Source organism: Manis javanica, chromosome 11, assembly GCF_040802235.1.
Source record: "Manis javanica isolate MJ-LG chromosome 11, MJ_LKY, whole genome shotgun sequence".
NCBI lineage: Eukaryota > Metazoa > Chordata > Mammalia > Pholidota > Manidae > Manis > Manis javanica.
In genome coordinates this window covers 19,420,619-19,443,711 of record NC_133166.1, presented here as the reverse complement: position 1 = coordinate 19,443,711, position 23,093 = coordinate 19,420,619, and the positions used below count along the sequence as shown (strand labels likewise).

Genomic DNA, 23,093 nt, shown 5'->3' with positions numbered 1-23,093 from the left:
TTTTAGCTAAGAGGCATACAGGTACTGGGAAGCAGGGGAAACTGTTGATCATAAGTCATATCAGGAACTTAAATTTGCTTGTGACTCTGAGGCCTGCTCTCTAGGGCATGTGCTTCCCTGAGGAGTCTCGTGTCAGTTTAAGGTCCCTGCTGGCCACTTGGCCAGACAAAATGGATGCTGAGATAGCAATACCATGGAGAACCTTAGCTAACCTCTCAACAACTTGTAGGTCTGCTCAGGTTTTCTTCTTCTTGAGTCATGTTTGGGAGTTTACGTGTTTCAAGGAATTGCTCTTTCATCTAGATTATCTGATATACTGGCATACAATTGTTCATAGTAGTCTTCTATAATTTTTATTTCTAAAAGGTTGGTGATAGTGTTCCCACTTTCATTCTGATTTTGGTCATTTGAGTCTTCTCTTTTTCTTGGTCAGTCTGTAGCATATGTTTGTTTGTGTTTTCAAATAACTAATTCTCTTTTTCAAGGATGTCTGCTCTAATCTTTTATTATTTCCTTCCTTCTTGTTTTGGGTTTCGTTTATTGTTCTTTCACTAGTTCCCTAAGGTGGAAGTTCTGGTTATTTATTGAAGCTTGCCCTTCCTTCCTTCCTCCCTCCTTTTCTTCTTCCCTCTTTCTTTCTCTCATGTAGAGTTTACAGCTATAAATTTCCCTCTGAGCACTTTTGTGCTGCATCCCATATATTTTGATATGTTGTGTTTTAATTTTTATTCGTCTCGAAGTATTTAATAATTTATCTTGTGATTTGTTCCCACTGGTTGTTTGAGAGTGTGTTGTTTAATTTGCAGTTTGTGAATTTCCAAATTTCCTTCCGTTATTGATTTCTAGTTTCATTCCTTTGTGGTCAGAGAAGATACTTCGTATGATTTAAAGTTTTAAAAATTTATTGAGACTTGTTTTGTAGCTTAACATATGGTCTATCCTGGAGAATGTTCCATGTTCACTTGTGAAGAATGTGTGTATGGATATTGTTGGATGGAGCATTCTACATGCATCTGTTAGATCTAGTGATTTATAGTATTGTCTTCTATTTCCCTGTTTATCTTTTATATGGTTGTGCTATATATACACTGTTGAAAGTGGGATGTTGATGTCTCCTGCTCTTTCCGATTTTAGGTTTTTCAGTTTTTGCTTCATATATTTTGTTGTATGTTGTTGGGTTCATGTATGTTTATAATAATCACTTATATCTCCTTGACCCTTTTTTAAATTATATAATGTCCTTTGTCTCCTGAAACTTTTTTTGTGTTAAAGTTTGTCTCATATTGGTATACCATTCTAGCTCTCTTTTGGTGACTGCTTTCCTTCCTTTCATTTCCAATCTATTTGTATTTTTGGTTCTAAAGTGCATCTGTTGCGGACAGCATATAGTGGATCATTAAAAAGAAAATCCATTCTGCCAGTCTTTGTCTTCTAATTGGAGTGCTTAATCCATTTACATTTAATGTAACTTTAGATAGAGGGATTGCTTCCATTTTTCTATTTGTTTTCTTTTATCTTGTTTGTTTCTCATTTTGTCTATTACTACCTTCTTTTGTGTTAGATATTTTCTAGCATTTTGATTCCTTTCTCATTTCTTTTGCTATGTATCTTTGACTTATTAAGTGATTGCCCTGGGGACGAAAATTAGCATCTTAATTTGTAACAGTCTATTTTAAATGAATACCAGCCTACGTTTACAGTTATACAAAAACTTTTCTTCTGTATAGATCCATTCCCTCACCTTTGTGTTATTGTCACAGGTTACATCTTTATAATTGTGTGCCCAGCAATATAGATTTCTATTGATTATTTCATGTATTTGAAAATGCTAAACCAGCCTTACCTTATTATAATAAATTCAGTCAATAATGATGTTTTATTGTTTTATCCTTTTAATGTATTGCTGGTTCAGTTTGCTAATAAGGACTTTTGTGTCTGTGTCCATGAATAATATTGGTCTATAATTGTGTGTGTGTGTTTGTGTGATATCTTTATCAAATTTTAGTGTCCGTAATGATGGCTGTATGAGTTGGAAGTTGTTACCTTCTCCTCTATTTTATTTTTTGTGTTAAATTCATGTTATTTCTTAATTGTTTGGAAGAATTCATCAATGAAACCATCTTGACCTATACTTTTTTTCTGGGGAGATTTTTAATTACTTATTCACTTAAAAAATAGATATAGGGTTACTCAGATACTGTTTCATTGTTTGACAATTTTGGTATGTTGTATTTTTTCAAGGAGTTTGTCTTATTCATCTTGTCAGATTTGTTAGCATAAAGTTGTTCACGGTATTCCCTTAATAACCTTTAATGTCTGTAGCAATGTAACTTAAAAATGCTTAGACTAGCATTATAGCAAACATCTATGTAGTGCATATTAATACCTTCCACTTTATACATATTAATTCTTTTAATTCCCACAACAATTTGCATGGTAGATAATACTGTCATCTCCAGATTATAGATGAAGAAACCATAGGTAAACTGAGAGGTTAGGTGCCTTGCTCAAGATTATAGAGCTGGTATTGAAGGCTTAAATTGTATTCCAGGTGGTCTGGATTCAGAGTCCTTTTTCCTAACCACTAATTTACTTTGCCTTTCTTAAGTGATAGATACCTGTTTTGTTTTTCTTACAGAATTGTGCCATGTTTTCTCTAGAAACCATACTTGCTCCCATCACCTTTATACTAGTGAGTAGAAATAATTTGTTTCTGGTATTCCTAATTAGAACTTGGAATGCCTTTTCCTTCCATAAAACATTACATATGGCACACTTTAAGTATTATTGTTAATATTCATAACAAGTTAAAAAGACTTGTGTGGCTTCCCTGAGAAGTTCACTGCAATTTATAATGTGAAACATTATTTTTGTGGAAAAATATTAGAAGAAATTTAAATTCACTTGCCTAAAAGGTTAAACTTCAGTTAAATGGAAGTTGTACTTTTTGGAATCTCTTAGTGATCTGAATTTACTGAGGTATTTATAAACCATAATTTTAAGAAGACAAACATGATTAATTTGTGCACATATTTGTTTTGTTTCACTTTGATGAATAAGTTGATTAATGTCTTTCAGGGTTATTCAAATGCTCAGAAGAATATTCTCCTTCAGGTAGATCAGAACTGTGTTCGTAATTCTTATGATGTCTTCTCTTTGCTAAGGTAAGAAGTTTCTTAGAGTCCTGCATTTTCTAAAGAATCGTCCTTATTTTGAGTTTGTGACATTTCAGTGTGAAGAAATATATTGGAGCTGTAGAAGCTGTTATTCAGGCTTAGCATTTTTTTGTGAGAGCTTCATAAATTTTGCAGCTACAGTGATTTAAGTTTATCTCTTTCATAAAGCCTTTAGAAAGCCATTTCCTTTCTCTGGGCAGTGGGAGAGAATGACTGGAAGCCAGTGATCTTAAAACAGGGACATGAGATATTTCCATTACTCTGTACTATGAAGAGCAGCAAACCAGAGGTACAAAATTTAGACTTTTCAAAATCTTAACAACTGCATCATTACTAGAAAAGCTCTCCAATTGCCTCAGATATGGCTTAGAATTTTGACCTGCTGTTCATCTTAAAAGAATCATGTTTGGCAAGGCAAAGGAGCTTTGTATGAATTTCATGCTTAGAGGATTAACTACCTTAGCTCTGTATTTTTATAATGTCTGGGCTTAATTTTGAAAGATTTTGAAATTTGGTATTAATCATCCAGGATATTTTCCCAGGAGGCAGGGTACCAAAATAAATGCAATTCAAAATAAAGGTAACAGTGACACTTAGCCTGTGTTCACTCTACTCATTCAGGTAGTTCATTGAAATTTAATTTTGGAAGTATTTTTCTAATGTTTACATAGCACATCATAACTTTCAGACCTTTAGACATCCTCTTTATATCTACTAGAGGAAGAGTCCAGAAGAATGATTGGATTCTTGTCCAATTGGGTGATTATTTATAAACATTATGAAATGGCCCATTCCTTTGCAAATGTTGAACCTTACTGTACATGATGATAGTTTGGTCATATGGACTGTGTAAATTGCTTTTATTAGACAATGATTTCACCTAAAGTAACCACACACATTTGATGACTTTTGATTCTTATCTGAGAGGTGCTTTCATGTTGACTTCTTAGGAAATGGAGCAGAATGGACAGGGTTTAATAATTGAATCATGGAGATAGAAAGCAGGAGATGTCAAAATATATAACTCATATTTTGGAGCCTATTCATTTTGGGACTACATTGAGTTTTAAGTATTGAAAAGAGAAATGTGCAGAAATAGTTTGAAATTTTGTGTCCTGTTTTTTTTTTTTTTTGATAAAATAAGGGTATAGATTCTATTATTTTAAAGAATATTTGTGTGACCCTATTAGAGAAATCAGTGGAATTAAAAAGGAATACAAAGTCTGTGAGAAGAGGAGGATTTTGGAACAGTAGCATCACAGAAGCTTAAGAAAATAGAGATTGAAATGGAACTAAAAGCTCTGTAATGATACAGAAGAATAGGAACTGAAGAGAGTATAGAATTTTGGGAAACAACATGATATAACAGAGAAAACTTTGATTAACCTGACCCTGACTTTAATTATCCCTGATTTATCTTCCTTCATTTAACTTCTCTGATTCTTCCAAAATGTAGAAGCAATGATATTACAAGTTTGTATTATTTATAAGCATTTTCACATCTATTTTCTTATTCTTTTAGAAGCATTCTTTGTTCAGTAATCAGTTATCAGCCTGTGTCTTCAGTGTAGAAGCTGAGGCCAAGAGGCGTTAAATGATGTATTTATCTGCACACAGCATGTAACCACCAGACCGGAGGTTCGAATGAAGGTTTCTGACAAGCAAATTTTGTAGATCCTGTCCTTAGTCTCACTTACCTTCCATATTGGTGATTATAAGGTGCATACAGCATAATGGAGAAAATTTTCTGAAAAATCATAGAACCCTCCATAAACACAAAATCATCAGGTTAATTTGGTAGTTGCTCAGTTATTTAACATTCATCTTGCAATAAGTTTGTGGGGGTTTCATTTCTCGGGTGCCTTCTGTATTCCATAGGTGTGTCAATAATTTAAATTGCCATATTAATAGTTGCCTTCTCATCACCATTGTGTAAAATCGTTTATAGCTGGTAACACAGATCTACTTTTACTGAACCAGATCAAGTGTCTACTCATCAACCAAATTACCTGAACCTGGAGAGTTACTCTGGAACTAGAAATTTTAAATTATAGTTGTCAAAATTAATAAGTAAATTGGAATTTTCTCTGATAATTCTCTCAGACATCAGTAAAGAATAACTATCATCTATTAACTCAATCAAAAGCCCTTCTTTTCCCACGGTTTTTTCTATGATATATGTTAAGGGCTTCTTGGGAAACTTCATTTTGTGCCAGTCAATTTTGTTCATAGTTAACTACCTTTAACTAAGGCAACATTGTTCCTGGTTGGAACAATTAAAAAATATATACCTTTTCTTGGACAAGAGATTCTCAAGATAGTGTCTTGAGTAGGGTGGTGGAAAACTTCTCCCAAAACCATATATATTTTGAAAATATAGCAAATACAACTATTCCTAAAAGAGTGACCAGAAGTTACAGTACACCAGCCAGGCTACATCTACATCTTTGAGAACTCAACATCTCATAGAAAACAGTGAGATTCGAAGCCATGACCCGGTGGGACCTGAGCACTGCCCCCACCCCAGCTCACCAGCGGGAGGAAAAGAATCAGAGTGGGGAAGGAGTGGAAGCACAGGACTGCTAAATAACCAGCCCTAGTAATCTGCACTGGGAGCACAGACACACATTGCATGGTATACTGGATATTAGAGGAATGGAAAAGCAAAATCCGAGACTAAGACTGTAAACAGGTTCCCACAGCTGGCTGCCCTGGGACAGAAGAAAAGTGGGCGCTTTAAAAGTCTTAAAGGGACAAGGGTTTAAAAGGTGGACAAAATTGTCCTGGCACACTCAGCCCAGCAGGCTGGGAACTTTAAGAAACCTCAGGTGCCCTAACCCCCTGGGTGACAACACAGCTCCGAAGCCCCTCATGGTGATAAGCAACCTGCTGTTCATTCCCCACCACTGACACTGCAAGCAGACTGGCTGACTCGCCATTGCTGCTGAACAGCTGGGGAGTAGCTCCTCCCACAGCAACCACACAGAGGCTTCTCCCAATGCACAGCTAACCGGCCCAGACACAGAGGCTGCCCTGTGCGTGCAGTTGACTGGCACAGACAGCGGAGACTGGCACAGAGTTTGGGAAGCACAAAGGGGCGCTGTTCTCACAGGAGAACACACACCACTTGCTGCGACCCTGCCAGTGCCCTAGGCTATCCTGAGGGCCGCCCTGCCCACAGCAGCTCAGGGAATCAACCTAGAGGCTGATCCCTGTGTGCGGTTGATGGATACAGGCAGCAGAGATGGGCAAGGCGACCAGTAAGCAGGAAGGGACTTTGTTCTCCCAGCTGACACATGTGTGACTCTCCAGTGATCACTTCCATTGCCATAAAAAGGAAGAATAACCTTGTTCAGTCCAAAATCCCTCGAACGGCAGAGAGAGGACCTGGTGAGACCAAAATCAATCTTCCTGAAAAAGAATTCAAAATAAAAATCATAAGCATGCTGACAGAGCTACAGAGAAATATGCAAGAGCTAAGGGATGAATTCCAGAGGGAGATAACAGAAATGAAACAAACAATGGAAGGATTTAAGAGCAGACTGGATGAGGTGCAAGAGACTGTTAATGGAATAGAAATCAGAGAACAGGAATACAGACAAGCAGAGGCAGAGAGAGATAAAAGGATCTTTAGGAATGAAAGAATATTAAAAGAACTGTGTGACCAATCCAAACGGAACAATATTCACATTATAGGTTACCAGAAGATGAAGAGAGAGGAAAAAGGGATAGAAAGTGTCTTTGAAGAAATAATTGCTGAAGACTTTCCCAGTCTGGGGAAGGAAATAGTCTCTCAGACCATGGAGGCCCACATATATCCGAACACAAGGGATCCAAGGAGGACAACACCAAGACATATAATAATTAAAAAGGCAAAGATTAAAGACAAGAACAGAGTATTAAGAGCAGTCAGAGAGAAAAACGATCACCTACAAAGGAAAACCCATCAGGCTATCATCAGACTTCTCAGTATAAATTTACAGGCCAGAAGAGAATGGCATGATATATTCAACGCAATAAAACAGAAGGGCCTTGAACCAAGAATACTGTATCCAGCAAGATCATCATTTAAATTTGAAGGAACCAGGTAAGCAAAAGTTGAGGGAATTTACCCCCCACAAATCATCTCTACAGTTTATTTTGGAGGGACTGCTCTAGATGGAAGTGCTCCTAAGGCTAAATAGATGTCACTAGAGAAAATTAAATCACAACAAAGAAAATAGACCAACCTAATACTAACTAAATGCAAAATAACATAAGCTATCCACAAAATCAGTCAAAGGAAACACAAAAGAGTATAGAATAAAACACCTAGCATATAAAGAGTGGAGGAGGAAGAAAAAGAAGGAAGAGAAATAAAGAATCATCAGACTGTGTTTATAATAGTATAAAAAGTGAGTTAAGTTAGATGTTTAGATAGTAAACAAGCTAACCTTGAACCTTTAGTAACCAAGAAACCAAAGCCTGCAATGGCAATACGTACATATCTATCAATAATCATCCTAAATGTAAATGGACTGAATGCACCAATCAAAAGACACAGAATAATAGAATGGATAAAAAAGGAAGACCCATCTATATGCTGCCTGCAAGAGACTCACTTCAAACCGAAAGGCATATACAGACTAAAAGTGAAGGGATGGAAAAAGATATTTCATGCAAACAATAGGGAGAAAAAGCAGGTGTTGCAGTACTAGTATCAGACAAAATAGACTTCAAAACAAAAGAAAAGGGGCGGGAGCCAAGATGGCGGCGTGAGTAGAGCAGTGGAAATCTCCTCCCAAAAACACATAGAGCTATGAAAATATAACAAAGAAAAATCTTCCTAAAATAGAGACCACAGGACACAGGACAACATCCAGACCACATCCACACCTGCAAGAACCCAGCGCCTTGTGAAGGGGGTAAGATACAAGCCCCAGCCCGGCGGGACCCGAGCGCCCCTCCCCCCGGCTCCCGGCGGGTGGAGAGAAACTGGAGCAGTTTTTTTTTTTGGCGAGCGCTTTTTGGAAGCCTTAGAGGGACGGGCCCCCGTTGCTGGGGAGGCAGGGTGGCGGGACCGGTGAGGAGGTGCCTGGGAACGGCGCCGGAGGACAAAGAATATCCCGCGTTTCTCCCTGCGAGACCTGGGGGCGGGTGCCTGAGACCGGTGCCTGAGGACGGAGGAGGTCGCGCGTTTTTCCCCTTTTTTTTTTTTCTCTTTTTGGCAAGCGCTTTTTGGAAGCCTTGAAGGGACGGGGACCCCAGTGCTAGGGAGGCACGGTGGCGGGACTGGTGAGCGGGTGGCTGGGACCGGCGCCTGAGGACAAAGAATATCCCCCGTTTTTCCCTGCGGGACCGGTGGGCGGGTGCCTGAGACCGGCACTTGAGGACAGAGGAAATCGCGCGTTTTTCCCCTTTTTTTTTTCTCTTTTCTGCGAGTGCTTTTTGGAAGCCTAAAAGGGACAGGGACCCCGGTGCTAGGGAGGCAGGGCGGCGGGACTGGTGAGCGGGTGCCTGGGACCGGCACCTGAGGACAAAGAATATCCCGCATTTTTCCCTGTGGGACCGGTGGGTGGGTGCCTGAGACCAGCACCTGAGGACGGAAGAAATCGCGCGTTTTTCCCCTTTTTTTTCTCTCTTTTTGCCAAGTGCTTTTTGGAAGCCTTGAAGGGACAGGGACCCCGGTGCTAGGGAGGCAGGGCGGCGGGACTGGTGAGCGGGTGCGTGGGACCAGTGCCTGAGGACCAAGAATATTGAGCGTTCCTTCCCTGCGGGACCAGTGGGTGGGTGCTTTTTGGAAGCCTTGAAAGGACAGGGACCCTGGTGCTAGGGAGACAGGGCAGCAGGACCAGTGCGCGGGTGCCTGGGACTGGCACCTGAGGAAAAAAAAAAAAATCGCGTGTTTTTTCTTTTTTTTTTCCTTTCTGTTCCCTCTCTCATTGTTGCTGTTGTTGTTTTGGTTTGGAGAGTGCTTTTTGGAAATCTTAAAGGGGCAGGACAGGTCACTTAGACCAGAAGCAGGGAATCTGGGGATCTCTGGGCACTCTAACCCCCTGGGCAGCAGGGAGCACAGAGGCCCCTTACGGAGATAAATAGTCTCCTGGCTGCTCCCCCTCTAACGGGGCTCCACCATTTTGGAGGAACAGCCCCAGCCAGGCCAAGCCCACAGCAACAGTGGAGATAAACCCCAAAGCAACTGGGCAGGAAGCAGAAGCCCTGTCTGCGCACAGCTGCCCAGCACAAGCCACTAGAGGTCGCTATTCTCCCAGGAAAAGGCTACAAACCAACAAGAAGGGAAGCTCTTCCAGCGGTCACTTGTACCAGCTCTGCAGACTATCTCTATCACCATGAAAAGGCAAAACTACAGGCAGACAAAGATCACAGAGACAACACCTGAGAAGGAGACAGACCTAACTAGTCCTCCTGAAAAAGAATTCAAAATAAAAATCATGAACATGCTGACAGAGATGCAAAACAAAAGAAAGTAACAAGGGACAAAGAAGGACATTACTAATGATAAAGGGCCAGTCCAACAAGAGGATATAACCCTTTAAAATATCTATGCACCCAACACAGGAGCACCGACATAGGTGAAACAAATGCTAACAGAATTAAAGGAAGAAATAGAATGCAATGCATTCATTTTAGGAGACTTCAACACACCACTCACTCCAAAGGACAGATCCACCAGACAGAAAATAAATAAGGACACAGAGGCACTGAACAACACACTAGAACACATGGAACTAACAGACATCTACAGAACACTCCACCCAAAAGCAGGAGGATACACATTCTTCTCAAGTACACATGGAACATTTTCCAGAATAGACCACATACTAGCTGACCAAAAGAGTCTTAGTAAATTTAAGAAGATTGAAATTATACCAACCAACTTCTCAGATCACAAAGGTACAAAACTAGAAATAAATTGTACAAAGAAAACAAAAAGGCTAAAACACACATGGAGGTTTAACAACATGCTCCTAAATAATCAGTGATCAGTGACCAAATTAAAATAGAGATCAAGTGATATATGGAGACAAATGAAAACAACAGCACAATGCCCCCAACTTCTGTGGGACGCAGCAAAGGCAGTTCTAAGAGGAAAATATATAGCAATCCAGGCCTATTTAAAGAAGGAAGAACAATCCCAAATAAATAGTCTAAATTCAGAACTATTGAAACTGGAAAAGAACAAATGAGGCCCAAAGTAAGCAGAAGGAGGGGCATAACAAAGATCAGAGAAGAAATAAATAAAATTGAGAAGAATAAAACAATAGAACAAATTAATTAAACCAAGAGCTGGTTCTTTGAGAAAATAAATAGATCAACACCTAGCCAGACTTAATTAACAGAAAAAGAATCTACACACATGAACAGAATCAGGTATGAGAAAGGAAAAATCACTACGGACACCACAGAAATACAAAGAATAATTAGAGAATATTATGAAAATCGATATGCTAACAAACTGGATAACCTAGAAGAAATGGACAACTTTCTAAAAAAATACAACCTTCCAACACTGACCAAGGAAGGAACAGAAAATCTAAGCAGACGAATTACCAGCAACGAAATTGAATTAGTAATCAAAAAACTACCCAAGAACAAAACTCCTGGACCAGATGGATTCACCGCTGAATTTTATCAGACATATAGAGAAGACATAATACCCAGTCTCCTTAAAGTTTTCCAAAAAATAGAAGAGGAGGGAATACTTCCAAACTCATTCAATGAAGCCAGCATCACTCTGATACCAAAACCAGGCAAAGACCCCACCAAAAAAGAAAATTACAGACCAATATCCCTGATGAACATAGATGCAAAAATACTCAACAAAATATTAGCAAACTGAATTCAAAAATACATCAAGAGGACCATACATCATGATCAAGGGGGATTCATCTCATGGATGCAAGGATGGTACAACATTTGAAAATCCATCAACATCATCCACCACATCAAAAAAAGGACAAAAACCACATGATCATCTCCATAGATGCTGAAAAAGCATTCGACAAAATTCAACATCCATTCATGATAAAAACTCTCAACAAAATGGGTATAGAGGGCAAGTACCTCAACATAATAAAGGCCATATATCATAAACCCACAGCCAACATCATACTTTACAAGAAACTGAAAGCTTTTCCCCTAAGCTTGGTATATAAGACAAGGATGCCCACTCTCCCCACTTTTATTCAACATAGTTCTGGAGGTCCTAGCCACGGCAATCAGACAACACAAAGGAATAAAAGGCATCCAGATTGGTAAGGAACAAGCCAAATTGTCACTGTTTGCAGATCACATGATATTGTACATAAAAAACCCTAAAGAATCCACTCCAAAACTACTAGAACTAATATCTGAATTCAGCAAAGTTGCAGGATAAAAAATTAATACACAGAAATCTGTTGCATTCCTATACACTAAAGGTGAAGTAGCAGAAAGAGAAATCAGGAAAACAATTCCATTCACAATTGCATCAAAAAGAACAAAATACCTAGGGATAGACCTAACCAAAGAAGTGAGAGACCTATACCCTGAAAACTACAAGACACTCTTAAGAGGAATTAAAGAGGTCACTAACAAATGGAAATTCATCCCATGCTCTTGGGTAGGAAGAATTAATATTCTCAAAATGGCCATTCTACCTAAAGCAATCTACAGATTCAATGCAATCCCTATCAAATTACCAACAGCATTTTTCAGCAAACTAGAATAAATAGTTCTAAAATTCATATGGAACCACCAAAGACCCCAAATAGCCAAAGCAATCCTGAGAAGGAAGAATAAAGCAGGGGGCATCTCGCTTCCCAACTTCAAGGTCTACTACAAAGCCACAGTAAATCAAGACAATTTGGTACTAGCACAAGAACAGACCCATAGACCAGTGGATCAGAATGGAGTCCAGATATTAGTCCAAACATATATGGTCAATTAATATACGATAAAGGAGCCATGGACATACAATGGGGAAATGACAGCCTCTTCAACAGCTGGTGCTGGCAAAACTGGACAGCTACAGACAAGAGAATGAAACTGGATTATTCTCTAACCCCATACACAAAAGTAAACTCAAACTGAATCAAAGACCTGAATGTAAGTCATGAAACCATAAAACTCTTAGAAAAAAACATGCAAAAATTTCCTGAACATAAACATGAGCAGCTTCTTCATGAACATATCACCCCGTGCAAGGGAAACAAAAGCAAAAATGAACAAGTGGGACTATATCAAGCTAAAAAGCTTCTGTACAGCAAAGGACACCATCAGTAGAACAAGAAGGCATCCTACAGTATGGGAGAATATATTCATAAATGACATATCCGATAAGGGGTTGACATCCAAAATATATAAAGAACTCCTGCACCTCAACAAACAAAAAGCAAATAATCCAATTAAAAAAGGGGCAGAGGATCTGAACAGACACTTCTCCAAAGAAGAAATTCAGATGGTCAACAGGCACATGAAAAGATGCTCCACATCACTATCATCAGAGAAATGCAAATTAAAACCACAACGAGATATCACTTCATACCAGTTGGGACGGCCACCTTCCAAAAGACAAACAACAACAAATGTTGGCCAGGTTGTGGAGAATGGAAAGCAGTATGGAGGTTCCTCAAAAAACTGAAAATAGAAATACCATTTGACCCAGGAATTCCATTCCTAGGAATTTACCCTAAGAATGCAGGAGCCCAGTTTGAAAAAGACATATGCACCCCTATGTTTATCGCAGCACTATTTAAAATAGCCAAGAAATGGAAGCAACCTAAGTGTTCATCAGTAGATGAGGGGATAAAGAAGATGTGTACATATACACAACAGAATATTATTCAGCCATAAGAAGAAAACAAATCCTACCAATTGCAACAACATGGATGGAGCTAGAGGGTATTATGCTCAGTGAAGTAAGCCAGGCAGAGAAAGACATGTATCAAATGATTTCACTCATCTGTGGAGTATAAGAACAAAGCAAAAACTGAAGGAACAAAACAGCAGCAGACTCACAGAACCCAACAATGAACTAATAGTTACCAAAGGGAAAGGGACTGGGGAGGATGGGTGGGAAGAGAGGGATAAAGGGCAAAAAAAAGGGGCATTAGGATTAGCACAAATAAGGTCAGGGGTGGGGAAAGGGGAAGTCAGTATAACACAGAAGATAAGTAGTGATTCTGTAGTATCTTACCATGCTGGTGGACAGTGAGTTTAATGGGGTATGTGGTGGGGACTTGTTAATGGGGGAGTTTAATAACCATAATGTTGCTCATGTAATTGTACATTAATGATACCAAAATTAAAAAAAATTCCTTTCCTTTTCCTGATGCTCTCTTGGTTTATGAAATCATTACCTCTTGATCTGTAATTTATGTATAAACGCAAAACTGAATTCTTTAATTAATCTCTTATGCCACAAAATTCAGTGCCATTTGGAGTCAGAATTAAAACCCAGATCTTCATATTTTGTTTTTTGAGTGTATATTCTACTTAATAACTTTCACTGTGTTTTTGTGCTACCAGTATGCAAATATTCCTTCCACCTCACAGAAAAATAGGGAATCTTGACCGAGGCAAGGATTTTGGAGCATATAGAACCAGGGCATTTAAACGCTTTCAGATGGATGTGTTGTATCCTTTTGTAGGAAAACAATGACGAGGTTTTATTCATATTTTTTTTGCCAAAGTTAAGAATTCAGGCTAATTTCATTGTTGCCAAAGTGAAAGGCAGCTCTTTCCAAATTTATAGTCAATGTGTGATGGTAGTTAAATTTTTGTTTCTTTAACCCTTGGAATTCCTTGGATTAAGGGCTACTTTTCCTGTAAACAGACATAAATTAGGAACTCATTTGTTAACATTTGATACTTTAATTTAGGATGTTCACCACAAGGTGTCAGTGTTGCTCTTTACAAGCATCTGAAATTTCATTTATTTTACTGTTTTGAAGTGAGAAGAGTAGGGTTATAAACTGCATTTGTTTTTAGAAGTTAGGTTTTTTCTCTTATCCCTCTAGTTTAAGGAGTTTGTAGACTTATTAGATAGCTTCCTCCTTTTGGGTCTGCTGATTTTTTTCATCCTGTTGGTGATAGGGAAGTATTGAAAGATTATGAAAAGAGGAGAAGGTGCATGGTCAATGTGCAATTGAGAGTTTTAGCCATGGTGACTGTGTTGAATAGACCTGGGGGTAAGACTGGAAGCAGAATATGTCTGTAGTCCTACCTGTTCTCTGAGATTGAAAGATTATTTTTGATGTTTAAAAACTTTTCTTCCTTTCTTATTTGCTAATAATGGTAGCTCTCTTCTAGTAAGATTGAGAATAGTTCTTGTTTTCTTCTAGTATAGTTTCTATTGTTTTTCTCTTTCCTTTTTTGAAATGCACTACTATTGCCAGTTTACTAAGTGGAAGAATGTTGGAGAAATCTAACTCTCCAACGAAGAATTAAATAAGGCAAAATACTTGAAAGACACTAGGATAGTTACTGGCATATAATAGACATTCCAAAAGTAGTTTTCATTTTCCTCCTTACTTCCCTTATCTTGGAATTAGCTTTCTCCTCTATGCCAGTGTCTCTTCTCTTATGTTATCACTAGCTTTTCCAATTTTCAGTATAATTTCCCTTTCTTGTCTTGCTATTCTAATGTCTACCACCTCCCCTTTTAGTTATTTTTATTAATCCTAAACAGTCATGATAACTTTAAGATATGTATGTCTTTTCTCACTAATAACATTAAAAACTTCTTGAAGGAGGGAATTATTTCATTCAGCTATTACTGTCTCATTTCTCATCAATAATTCTGTTTTATTTAATTCTTAATTCTCCTCTTCCTTTCCTTTTCCCTAGGTCATCTGTGTGATATTTAGTATCATGTTAGGCATTCAGGTGTACTCACCTTTATTTTCTTTGTTTCACCTCTATTTTCCTGGACTATTTCCTGACCTTTTTAACTAGTCTCCCTACTACCAGTCTTTCCATCCTGCAGTTAATAGCTATTTACTTACTTTGTGCCAGGAACTATTCTAAGTGCTTTATTACATTAATTAACTCTTAAAATTGTTAACAATAACCCTCTGTGATAAGAACTATTCCTATTTACAGATGAGGAAATTGAGGTACAAAGCAGTTAAGTAGCTTATTCAGTATCACGTAACTAGTTTGTGTTAGCCTGTATTCAAATACAGACAGTCTAGCTCCCAAGTCTACGTACTTAACCAGTATATTTTACTATAGTTTTTTTTTTTAACTCTCTGTTGGTTCTTTTTTTTGCTTTATAATTTTTAACACTGCTTTAGTACAGTTCATCTGCCACACTGCTGCTGGAGTGACCTTTTAAAGAAAGGTTTATCAATTTTGTCACTCACTAGACTTAGAAATCTTTGAGCCATCACATGCAGGATAAAGTCTGCACTTTCTAATGTGGTATTGATTCAAAGGTCATTGTTGTAAAAACATCATAGGGGCTAGGGTCCTTATTTTAAGTCCTCCCACCACTGCTTATGTAGTTAATAGCATTTATTGAGTACTGAATGTATTGTAATTAGCTCTCAATTGTTTGATTTTTTCCCTCTTCTCTTTGCACCCTCAAACTGAGAGCCTCTTTAGGCAAGAATCCTTGCTTTATTGATTCTTGTATTAGCCTTGCCACAATGAATATCATATCATATATATATAATTATATATAGCATATAACATGCTGTTTTGATTGATCAAATTGAACTATTCTTCAGGTCACAGAGGACTAGAGTTTTGTTCCTGTTACTGCTTTGTAACTGGCTAAATGAGAGTTGTAAAAAATTTCTCGGCCATTATCTGAAAAGAATTAAAAATGTGGTCAGATCTGTGAGCCTTCAGCTGCCTCTCTGCTGTCTACCATTGTCCTCCATGTAACAGCTGGTGACAGGATTTTGGGATTTTACTCTGATTCATATAATTTTTCTGGAAGATCTTTATCTAGCTCATCTGGTGGTAAATTGCTGCTCTCCCCTGCTTTGATAAAAAGTACTTTCTCCTGTAAAATTTCTTCTTTTTTTCGTTTCTTTTCCAGCCCAGCCTTTCCCTATAAAATTTCAGTTTTAAAAGGGAAATGGCATACATCAAATCATTATTGTTGGGGCACTATTTAGAAAACAGATGGAATGAGATGTGTAAGGGCATAACTGTCTATAATCTTTAAATTTTGGATATGACAGCCCACTTTTGGGTTGCAGGGAGTGCTTTTCCTCTCTCTACCTAATGATCTCTCCCTAAGTGGTAATTGCAAGTTGTGGGTAAAATTGTAACATTTCCAGATTATCTCTCCTGGCTTTAGCGCATTTGCATATCCTCAGGGGTGGAGAGAAGTTCATCTCCATGTCAACGGGTAATTACCTGGGCAGCTGAGGGTGTGTCTGAACCTGAGAATCTAAAGGGAGGGGCTGGCTGGCTTGCTTGCTTGCTTCATCGGGAGCAGAGGAGGGAGCCGGCCCTGGACTGCAGTTTGTAAGCAACTTTATATTTTACTGGTGATTTGGCATCAACATGACATAATGCAAAAAAAACCCACATGCACTGGGACCTGGTGGGATTTTATGCAAACCTGCTTTAACATTTGTTTGTCCTGTGGTGCTAAGCCAAGTCTTTTCACCACCTTACTTACGATGTCTCATTTTCCTCATTTGTTAAATGAGATAGCACTACCTTCTGGGTACTCTGTCTTGGTTTAAGAAGTCTCATACCTTGGTTCTACATATATTTTCTAAGTTTTCTTTGGATTTATGTTATTTTACTTTTTCCATTAAATCTTTAATACAATTTGGAATTATTAATTATGTAGATATTCCATATATATATTGTGAGGTAGAGATTAATTTTATTCACAGATGAATATCCAGTTGTGACTGGACCTTCCTTTTCCACTGAATTGAAATACTACCTTTGTCACATATTAAAAGCTCACGTGTATTGGGATCTGGTTTTTGGATTTTTGTTGTTCCAATCTTTTTGTCTGTTCTTTTGCCAATTTCAGTTGGATTTAAATGCACTGTTTTCTTTTAGCATATTCTACTCTGAAGGAGGGCAAGTCCCCTTCTTGATACTCTTGTTTTTCATACGATTTTTGGCTATTTCAGAACTTTATTTTTCCATATGAACTCTAAGATTATTTTATCCTATTGGAATTGTAATGGGAATTTTTGTATTCATTTGCTTTTTATGTTTTGGGAGAGCTGTCATTTTTATGATATCAGTATTCCCATTCAACACATCGTATGTCTTATACTTGTTCAAATTTTATTTTATTCCTTCAGTAAGATTTTATAGTTCTTTCATATGGTCATGTGTCTTTCCATTAAATTAGTTCTTAAGTATGTTGTGGTTTTTACACTGTTTTGTATAAAATATATTTTCCATTTCCATTTCTCTGTGTTCATTACTATTATAGGGAAAAGCTAGAATTTTAAGAATTTTCAATGACTATATCAAATTATCTTTCTTGTTGTTGGTTTAAGGAAAGCTCTTTGATTTTCTTGGCATACACTAATTATCATCAATAGAAGGATAGGTTTATCTTACTAAACCTTTGAGAATTTTCAAAATAATGTTAAAAAGTAATGGGCTTATAAGCATTCTAGTTCAGTTCTTACTTTAAAAATGTTCAGTATTTTGCTGTTTGGAATTTTCTGTTAATTTTGGAAAATATTATGAATAGTTCTTCCTATTTATTTCATGTTTTTATTAGGGGTAGATGCTGAATTTTGGAAATGCCTTTCCACATGTATTAACATTATATGCTTTCATCCTTTAATTTATAGTTGCAATACGGTGCCTCAATTTTCTGAGACAGCATTACCAATTAGTTAAAGGTTATTCTTTTTCTCAGTACTGGAAGCGAGATTGGTGTATAGTATTATAATAGTTGTTTTTTTAGGGGAGATACAAAGTAGGTAACCATTTTTCCTAAGATCTTAAAATTGAATTGGGAGGCTTTTCATCTTTTTCTATGACTGACCTTAATCTGTAAAATTATAATTGTAGCATTAACCTCACTGAGTGTTTGGAGAGCAAATGAATTAATCTCAGGTGCTGAAGACACTATATGCACTTAGTACACTTAGCACTGTGTGCATTAGGTATTAGCAGCAGCTGAAGCACGTTAGATAATTTTGGAAATTCTTGATTCTCTAAAGGTTTGTTAGAATTTTGCTATTAAATCATTTAGTTCAGGTACCTTTCATAGTGATAAATCTTATTCTAATATCTTTTAGGTTATTGGCTCTGTCCAGTTTTGCCTACTTGTTTGTGGTTTATTCTTGACAATTTATTTTTTGCTAGATACTACCTATTTCCTCTGATTTTAAATTTATTGCCAAAGTAGTACATAGAGTTTTATTTTTTCAATTCTCTTAATCATTTCAATCATTTACATCACATTTTCTAATGAAGCCCAGAAACCATTCTAGTATTTCAGTTAGAATTGTTATATTATGAGCTCTTTGGACAGAATGCTTCTGATGTTTTTTGTGTAAGGTAAAACAGTATTTGAGGTACATTTTACCTTTAAAATGTCTCTCAGAATAAGAATGGAGAACATAAACTACACAAGTTTAGGGAATTTGTGTCTTCAGCATAGTTTTGTCCCCAGTATATAGTGCCATATAGGCTCAGAATAGATACTCAGTAAATATTTGTTAAATGAGTGAATGATCAAATGAATAATGAATAAATGAATAAGGACTAAATGAATGGGTGAAATAAAGCCTGGTTTGATAATAACTGAATAACAGATAAGTTTTTCAAGGAGTTTTTAAAATAGTTGATTTTTAATCACCTTTCTAAAGATAATTAATACTAACTTTGAATATGTTCTCCCACTATTATATTTTTAATAAAAAATACTGAGTACTTGATTTTAGATAAAGCACTTGCTAATGAAAGTCATGTAAAAGCATTGTATGGTAAATTAACTCTAGTGCATTAAATGGGATAACCAGTAGTCATGACTTACTGAGATATCTCATATCTCTTAAATCAGGACTTTTGTAGGCTATTCATGCTGCTGAGACCTTTTCCTCGAGTGTGCTAAATGTCCAACAGGGAATAGGAACAGAGTGGGCAAATTAAACGAGCCCTCCCCAAAACAATATTCAGAACTTCTGGCTTGGAGCAATAGTTATTTTTCAAATGTTTTTGGGATGGTGAAAGAAGTGCATAAAATCACTGTGGAGAGGTAAAGAACACCCTTTGAGGGCTGTTAAGTATATATGATAAGTCTTTTGCCTGAGAGATGTTCTCTGTCCCTGCCTCTTCCCTTCAGTTCTGGCTTGAATTTACAGGGTCACTTTACTAAGACAGCTTTATTTAAGATGTCACTGCAAATTAAGGCTTTGCCATCACACCCCACATTGCTGCCTTGTAACTTCTATATTCCCACTGGTGCCAGGCATGTTCCAAGGCAGCTTTCCAAGGTTTTGTGATTTCACTCTGATGTCTCTGCCAGTAAAAATAACCAGTTACCATTAAACACCTACCCCACCCATAGCTTGATTTTTACATACTGTTTTATTAAGAGAACTTATCAGAAATTTTAAGAGAATTAATACATAATAGTCATAAGGATATCACCTGGCCCTTAAAGTAGTCTTTATTCTAAAAGAGGGATATGTTTTACCTTTGAAGAGAATCTGAAACTCAGTATGTTTATCTGTCAAGGACATTGTAATAACTTCATTTCCACAGTTGATTCTTTATAACTGGAAGTACACTATGAAGATGAGAAGCCTGATTCTTACTTTGGGGACTTATATTCTAGTAGGACAGATTAACAGATAAAACAAGCAAGGTGTCTTACCTTCATTGAGAAGTTAATAATAATTTATAAATATTTTGTTGATATTATGGGAGTAAGAATCCTGTCCTGTTCTATGGCTACCAGGTATTAGGGAAGGAAAATAATATTTGAGTATCTGAAATATGAAAGGCACTTAAATGCTAAAGATTTAGCATACACATTTTTATAATATTCACAGTAGCCGTGCTGCTTTTCTGGTAAACAAACTGTAGTTTGGAAAAATTGAGCCTCATATGTTTTCAGAGTCCAAAACTGTTTGATAGCAAAGACCTTTCCAATTTATTTCTCCATCTTACGGGAGAATTCCGTGACATTTCTTTCTCTCCTCGAGACTACCTAACAGTACCTAGACCTCTTTCAGTAGAATTTCTTTGGTGATAACACCTGAGTATAACATAGGCCAGGCATTTCTCAGAGTCTTCTGGCACTTGTAAACTGAAGGCTTTCATGATAGGCTTTCCTAGAGCCATTCAGAGTGTGCTTATCATACTCCCCTCTGTACCTCCCCATGCTGAAGGTATTGACTAAAGCCTGTAGGTTTGCCATTGAGGACGGTCTCTAACTCTGTGCCCACCTGGTATCTTTTACTTCTTTTTCCTCAGTATAGTAAGTGTGAAGTGATTGGGCACAATAATTTCCTTATTTGGCATCTTTATTTTCAAGCCTCCACCCTTGAAATTCTGACTGCAAGAAGTACACTGATGCCATAGAAGTCAAATGACTTTTCCACAGCAGCAGTGATTTTTCTATCTCAAAGATTCTTTAATTCTAGCGACAGAGTCAGATACGAATCTTGGATTAGAACTGGCTTTAAACAGTTCATGAGAACATCTGGATATTTACTTGTATGAAAAACTCAGTATAAGCCAAGAATTTGACTCAAAATTGACTTTCAAAAAGGAGCTAAGATTATCTTATGTTGCACTAATTAAACCATGATGTCCAGATCAAGGGAATAGTCTTCCTGGACTTGGTGTTCATTAGATCTTATTTGGAATATTCTGTTTGAGTTCCAGTTTACTTTGATGAGAAAGAGTTAGGGTAGCTGGTCAGAATGATGAGAAGTTTGAAATAGTCATATGGAAACTAGCTGGGAATAGAGGATATTTAGCTTAGAAAACAGAGGACTTCAGTAATAAATATTTGCTGTCTTCACACAAACACTAATTAATTTGGCAAACAATTAAGTTATTAGTAATAATAGTAAAATAGACACATTTATTGAATATATACTATCTGTCAGGTGAGTCCTTTTCATGATTTATCTCAGTTAATCCTCAAAGCACTTCTATGAGATTGATGCTATTCTTTGTTATCCCTATTTTGCTAATGAGGAAACAGATTCAGAAAAGGTAATTGACTTGCTTAAGGTTGCATTATGACAGAGCCAGACAGATTTTCCTTTTTTTAAAATTTAAGTATAGTTGACATATAATACTAGATTGGTTTCAAATGTATAATATAGTGGGTTCAACATTTATATACATAATGAAATGCTCATCAGCATAAGTAATTATCATCTGTCACCATACAAAGTTATTACAATATTATTGACTATATTCTCTATGCTGTACTTTCATTCTTGTGACTTGTTTTTTTTATAGCTAGAAATTTATACCTCTTAATCCCCTTCACCAATTTCTCCCATCCTCCCACTCCCCTCCCCTCTGATAACCACCAGTTTGTTCTCTGTATTTATGAGTCTATTTTGGGTTTTTTTTGTTTGTTTTTTTTAGATTCCACATATATAAGTGAAATCATACGGTATTTATCTTTCAATGTCTGACATATTTCACTTAGCATAATACCCTCTAGGTCCACATTGTCGTAAATGTCAAGATTTCGTTCTTTTTTATGGCTGAATAATATTCCATTGTGTATATGTACCACAACTGCTTTATCCGTTCATCTGTTAATGGGCACTTAGATTGTTTCCATGTCTTGACTATTGTAATAATGTTGCAATAAACATAGGGGGACATATTATCTTTTTGACTTCATTTTTTCATTTTTCTTTGGGTAAATACCCAGAAGTGGAATTACTGGATCATATGATATTTCTAATTTTTATTTTTTAAGGAACTACATACTATTTTCCAGAGTGGCTGAACCAGTTTACATTGTAACCAAAAGTGCATGCAGATTTTCTAACCCTCCATTTTCTTTCTTTTCTCCCATGTTGCCACCCATATTCTATAGAATTTGGGCTCTTTCTGAAAGGATATAATTTGGAAGAGAATAAGTATATAGGTCTATTGTTGCTATGGGTAGAATAATGATAGTACTAAGGGGAATAGAGAGTACTGAGGATGGTAGGATGAGTCATTTTAGGTAGGGTGGTCAGGGAAAACCTCACTGAGAAGAAAATATATGAACAAGGTAAGGCAGCAAGTGGTGTGTGTTTTATAGGAAGAACATTCCAGTGAGTGCAAATAGCAGGTATAAAGGCCCTGTGGTGGGAGGGATCTTGGTTTCTTGCAAGAATTGCTAAAAGTCTAGTCTAGTTTGAGCATAGTGAGCAAAATTGACAGAGGCTAGGTGTGTAGATTTTATTCAAAGGGGTGATGTAATCTGATTTTTATTTAAAGAAAATGATTTGGCATGGAGAATAGACTGGGGGGAGGGAGAGTATAAGAGAAAGAGCAATTAAGTAACAGACTATTGTAGTTTCCAGGTAAGAGAGGAGAGTGACTTAGGCGAGTTTAGTAGAAGTTGAGGTAAATGAAGAGAAGTGGTTAGATTCCTACCATATTTCAAAAACAGAGTTAACCAGACACCCTAATGTATTGGGTGTGTGAGAGAAATTGGATTTATGGATAACTCCTAGATATTTAATCTGAGCAACTAGGTGAATTATGGTGTTATTTATGAAAATAAATGGTGTGAGGTTCCAAAGGGAAGGAGGAGCAGGTAATTGGGAGTCAAGAATGTATTTGGCCCATGTTAGGTTTGAGATATATATTAGTTATGAAGGTGAAGGGGCTGAGATGGGAGTTGGATATGCATTTTGATCAGGGATCAGTTGGTACCAGAGTAATAAATTTGTGTATTTTATCAGTCAAGGTTCAGTGTAGGAAACATAAACCACTCTAGATATTTCCATCAGA

At 37.0% G+C, this 23,093-nt stretch overlaps 1 protein-coding gene across 2 annotated transcripts in view; it reads left to right on the top strand.

The window, feature by feature from the left end:
• UVRAG (UV radiation resistance associated) overlaps positions 1–23,093 on the top strand; it is a 328,593-nt gene that overhangs the window by 98,162 nt on the left and 207,338 nt on the right. For both annotated transcript variants that reach the window (XM_073215998.1, XM_073215999.1), the window contains exon 6: positions 3,079–3,164. In XM_073215998.1, the coding sequence (XP_073072099.1) occupies positions 3,079–3,164 (86 nt within the window). The remainder of the gene's footprint in view (positions 1–3,078; positions 3,165–23,093) is intronic.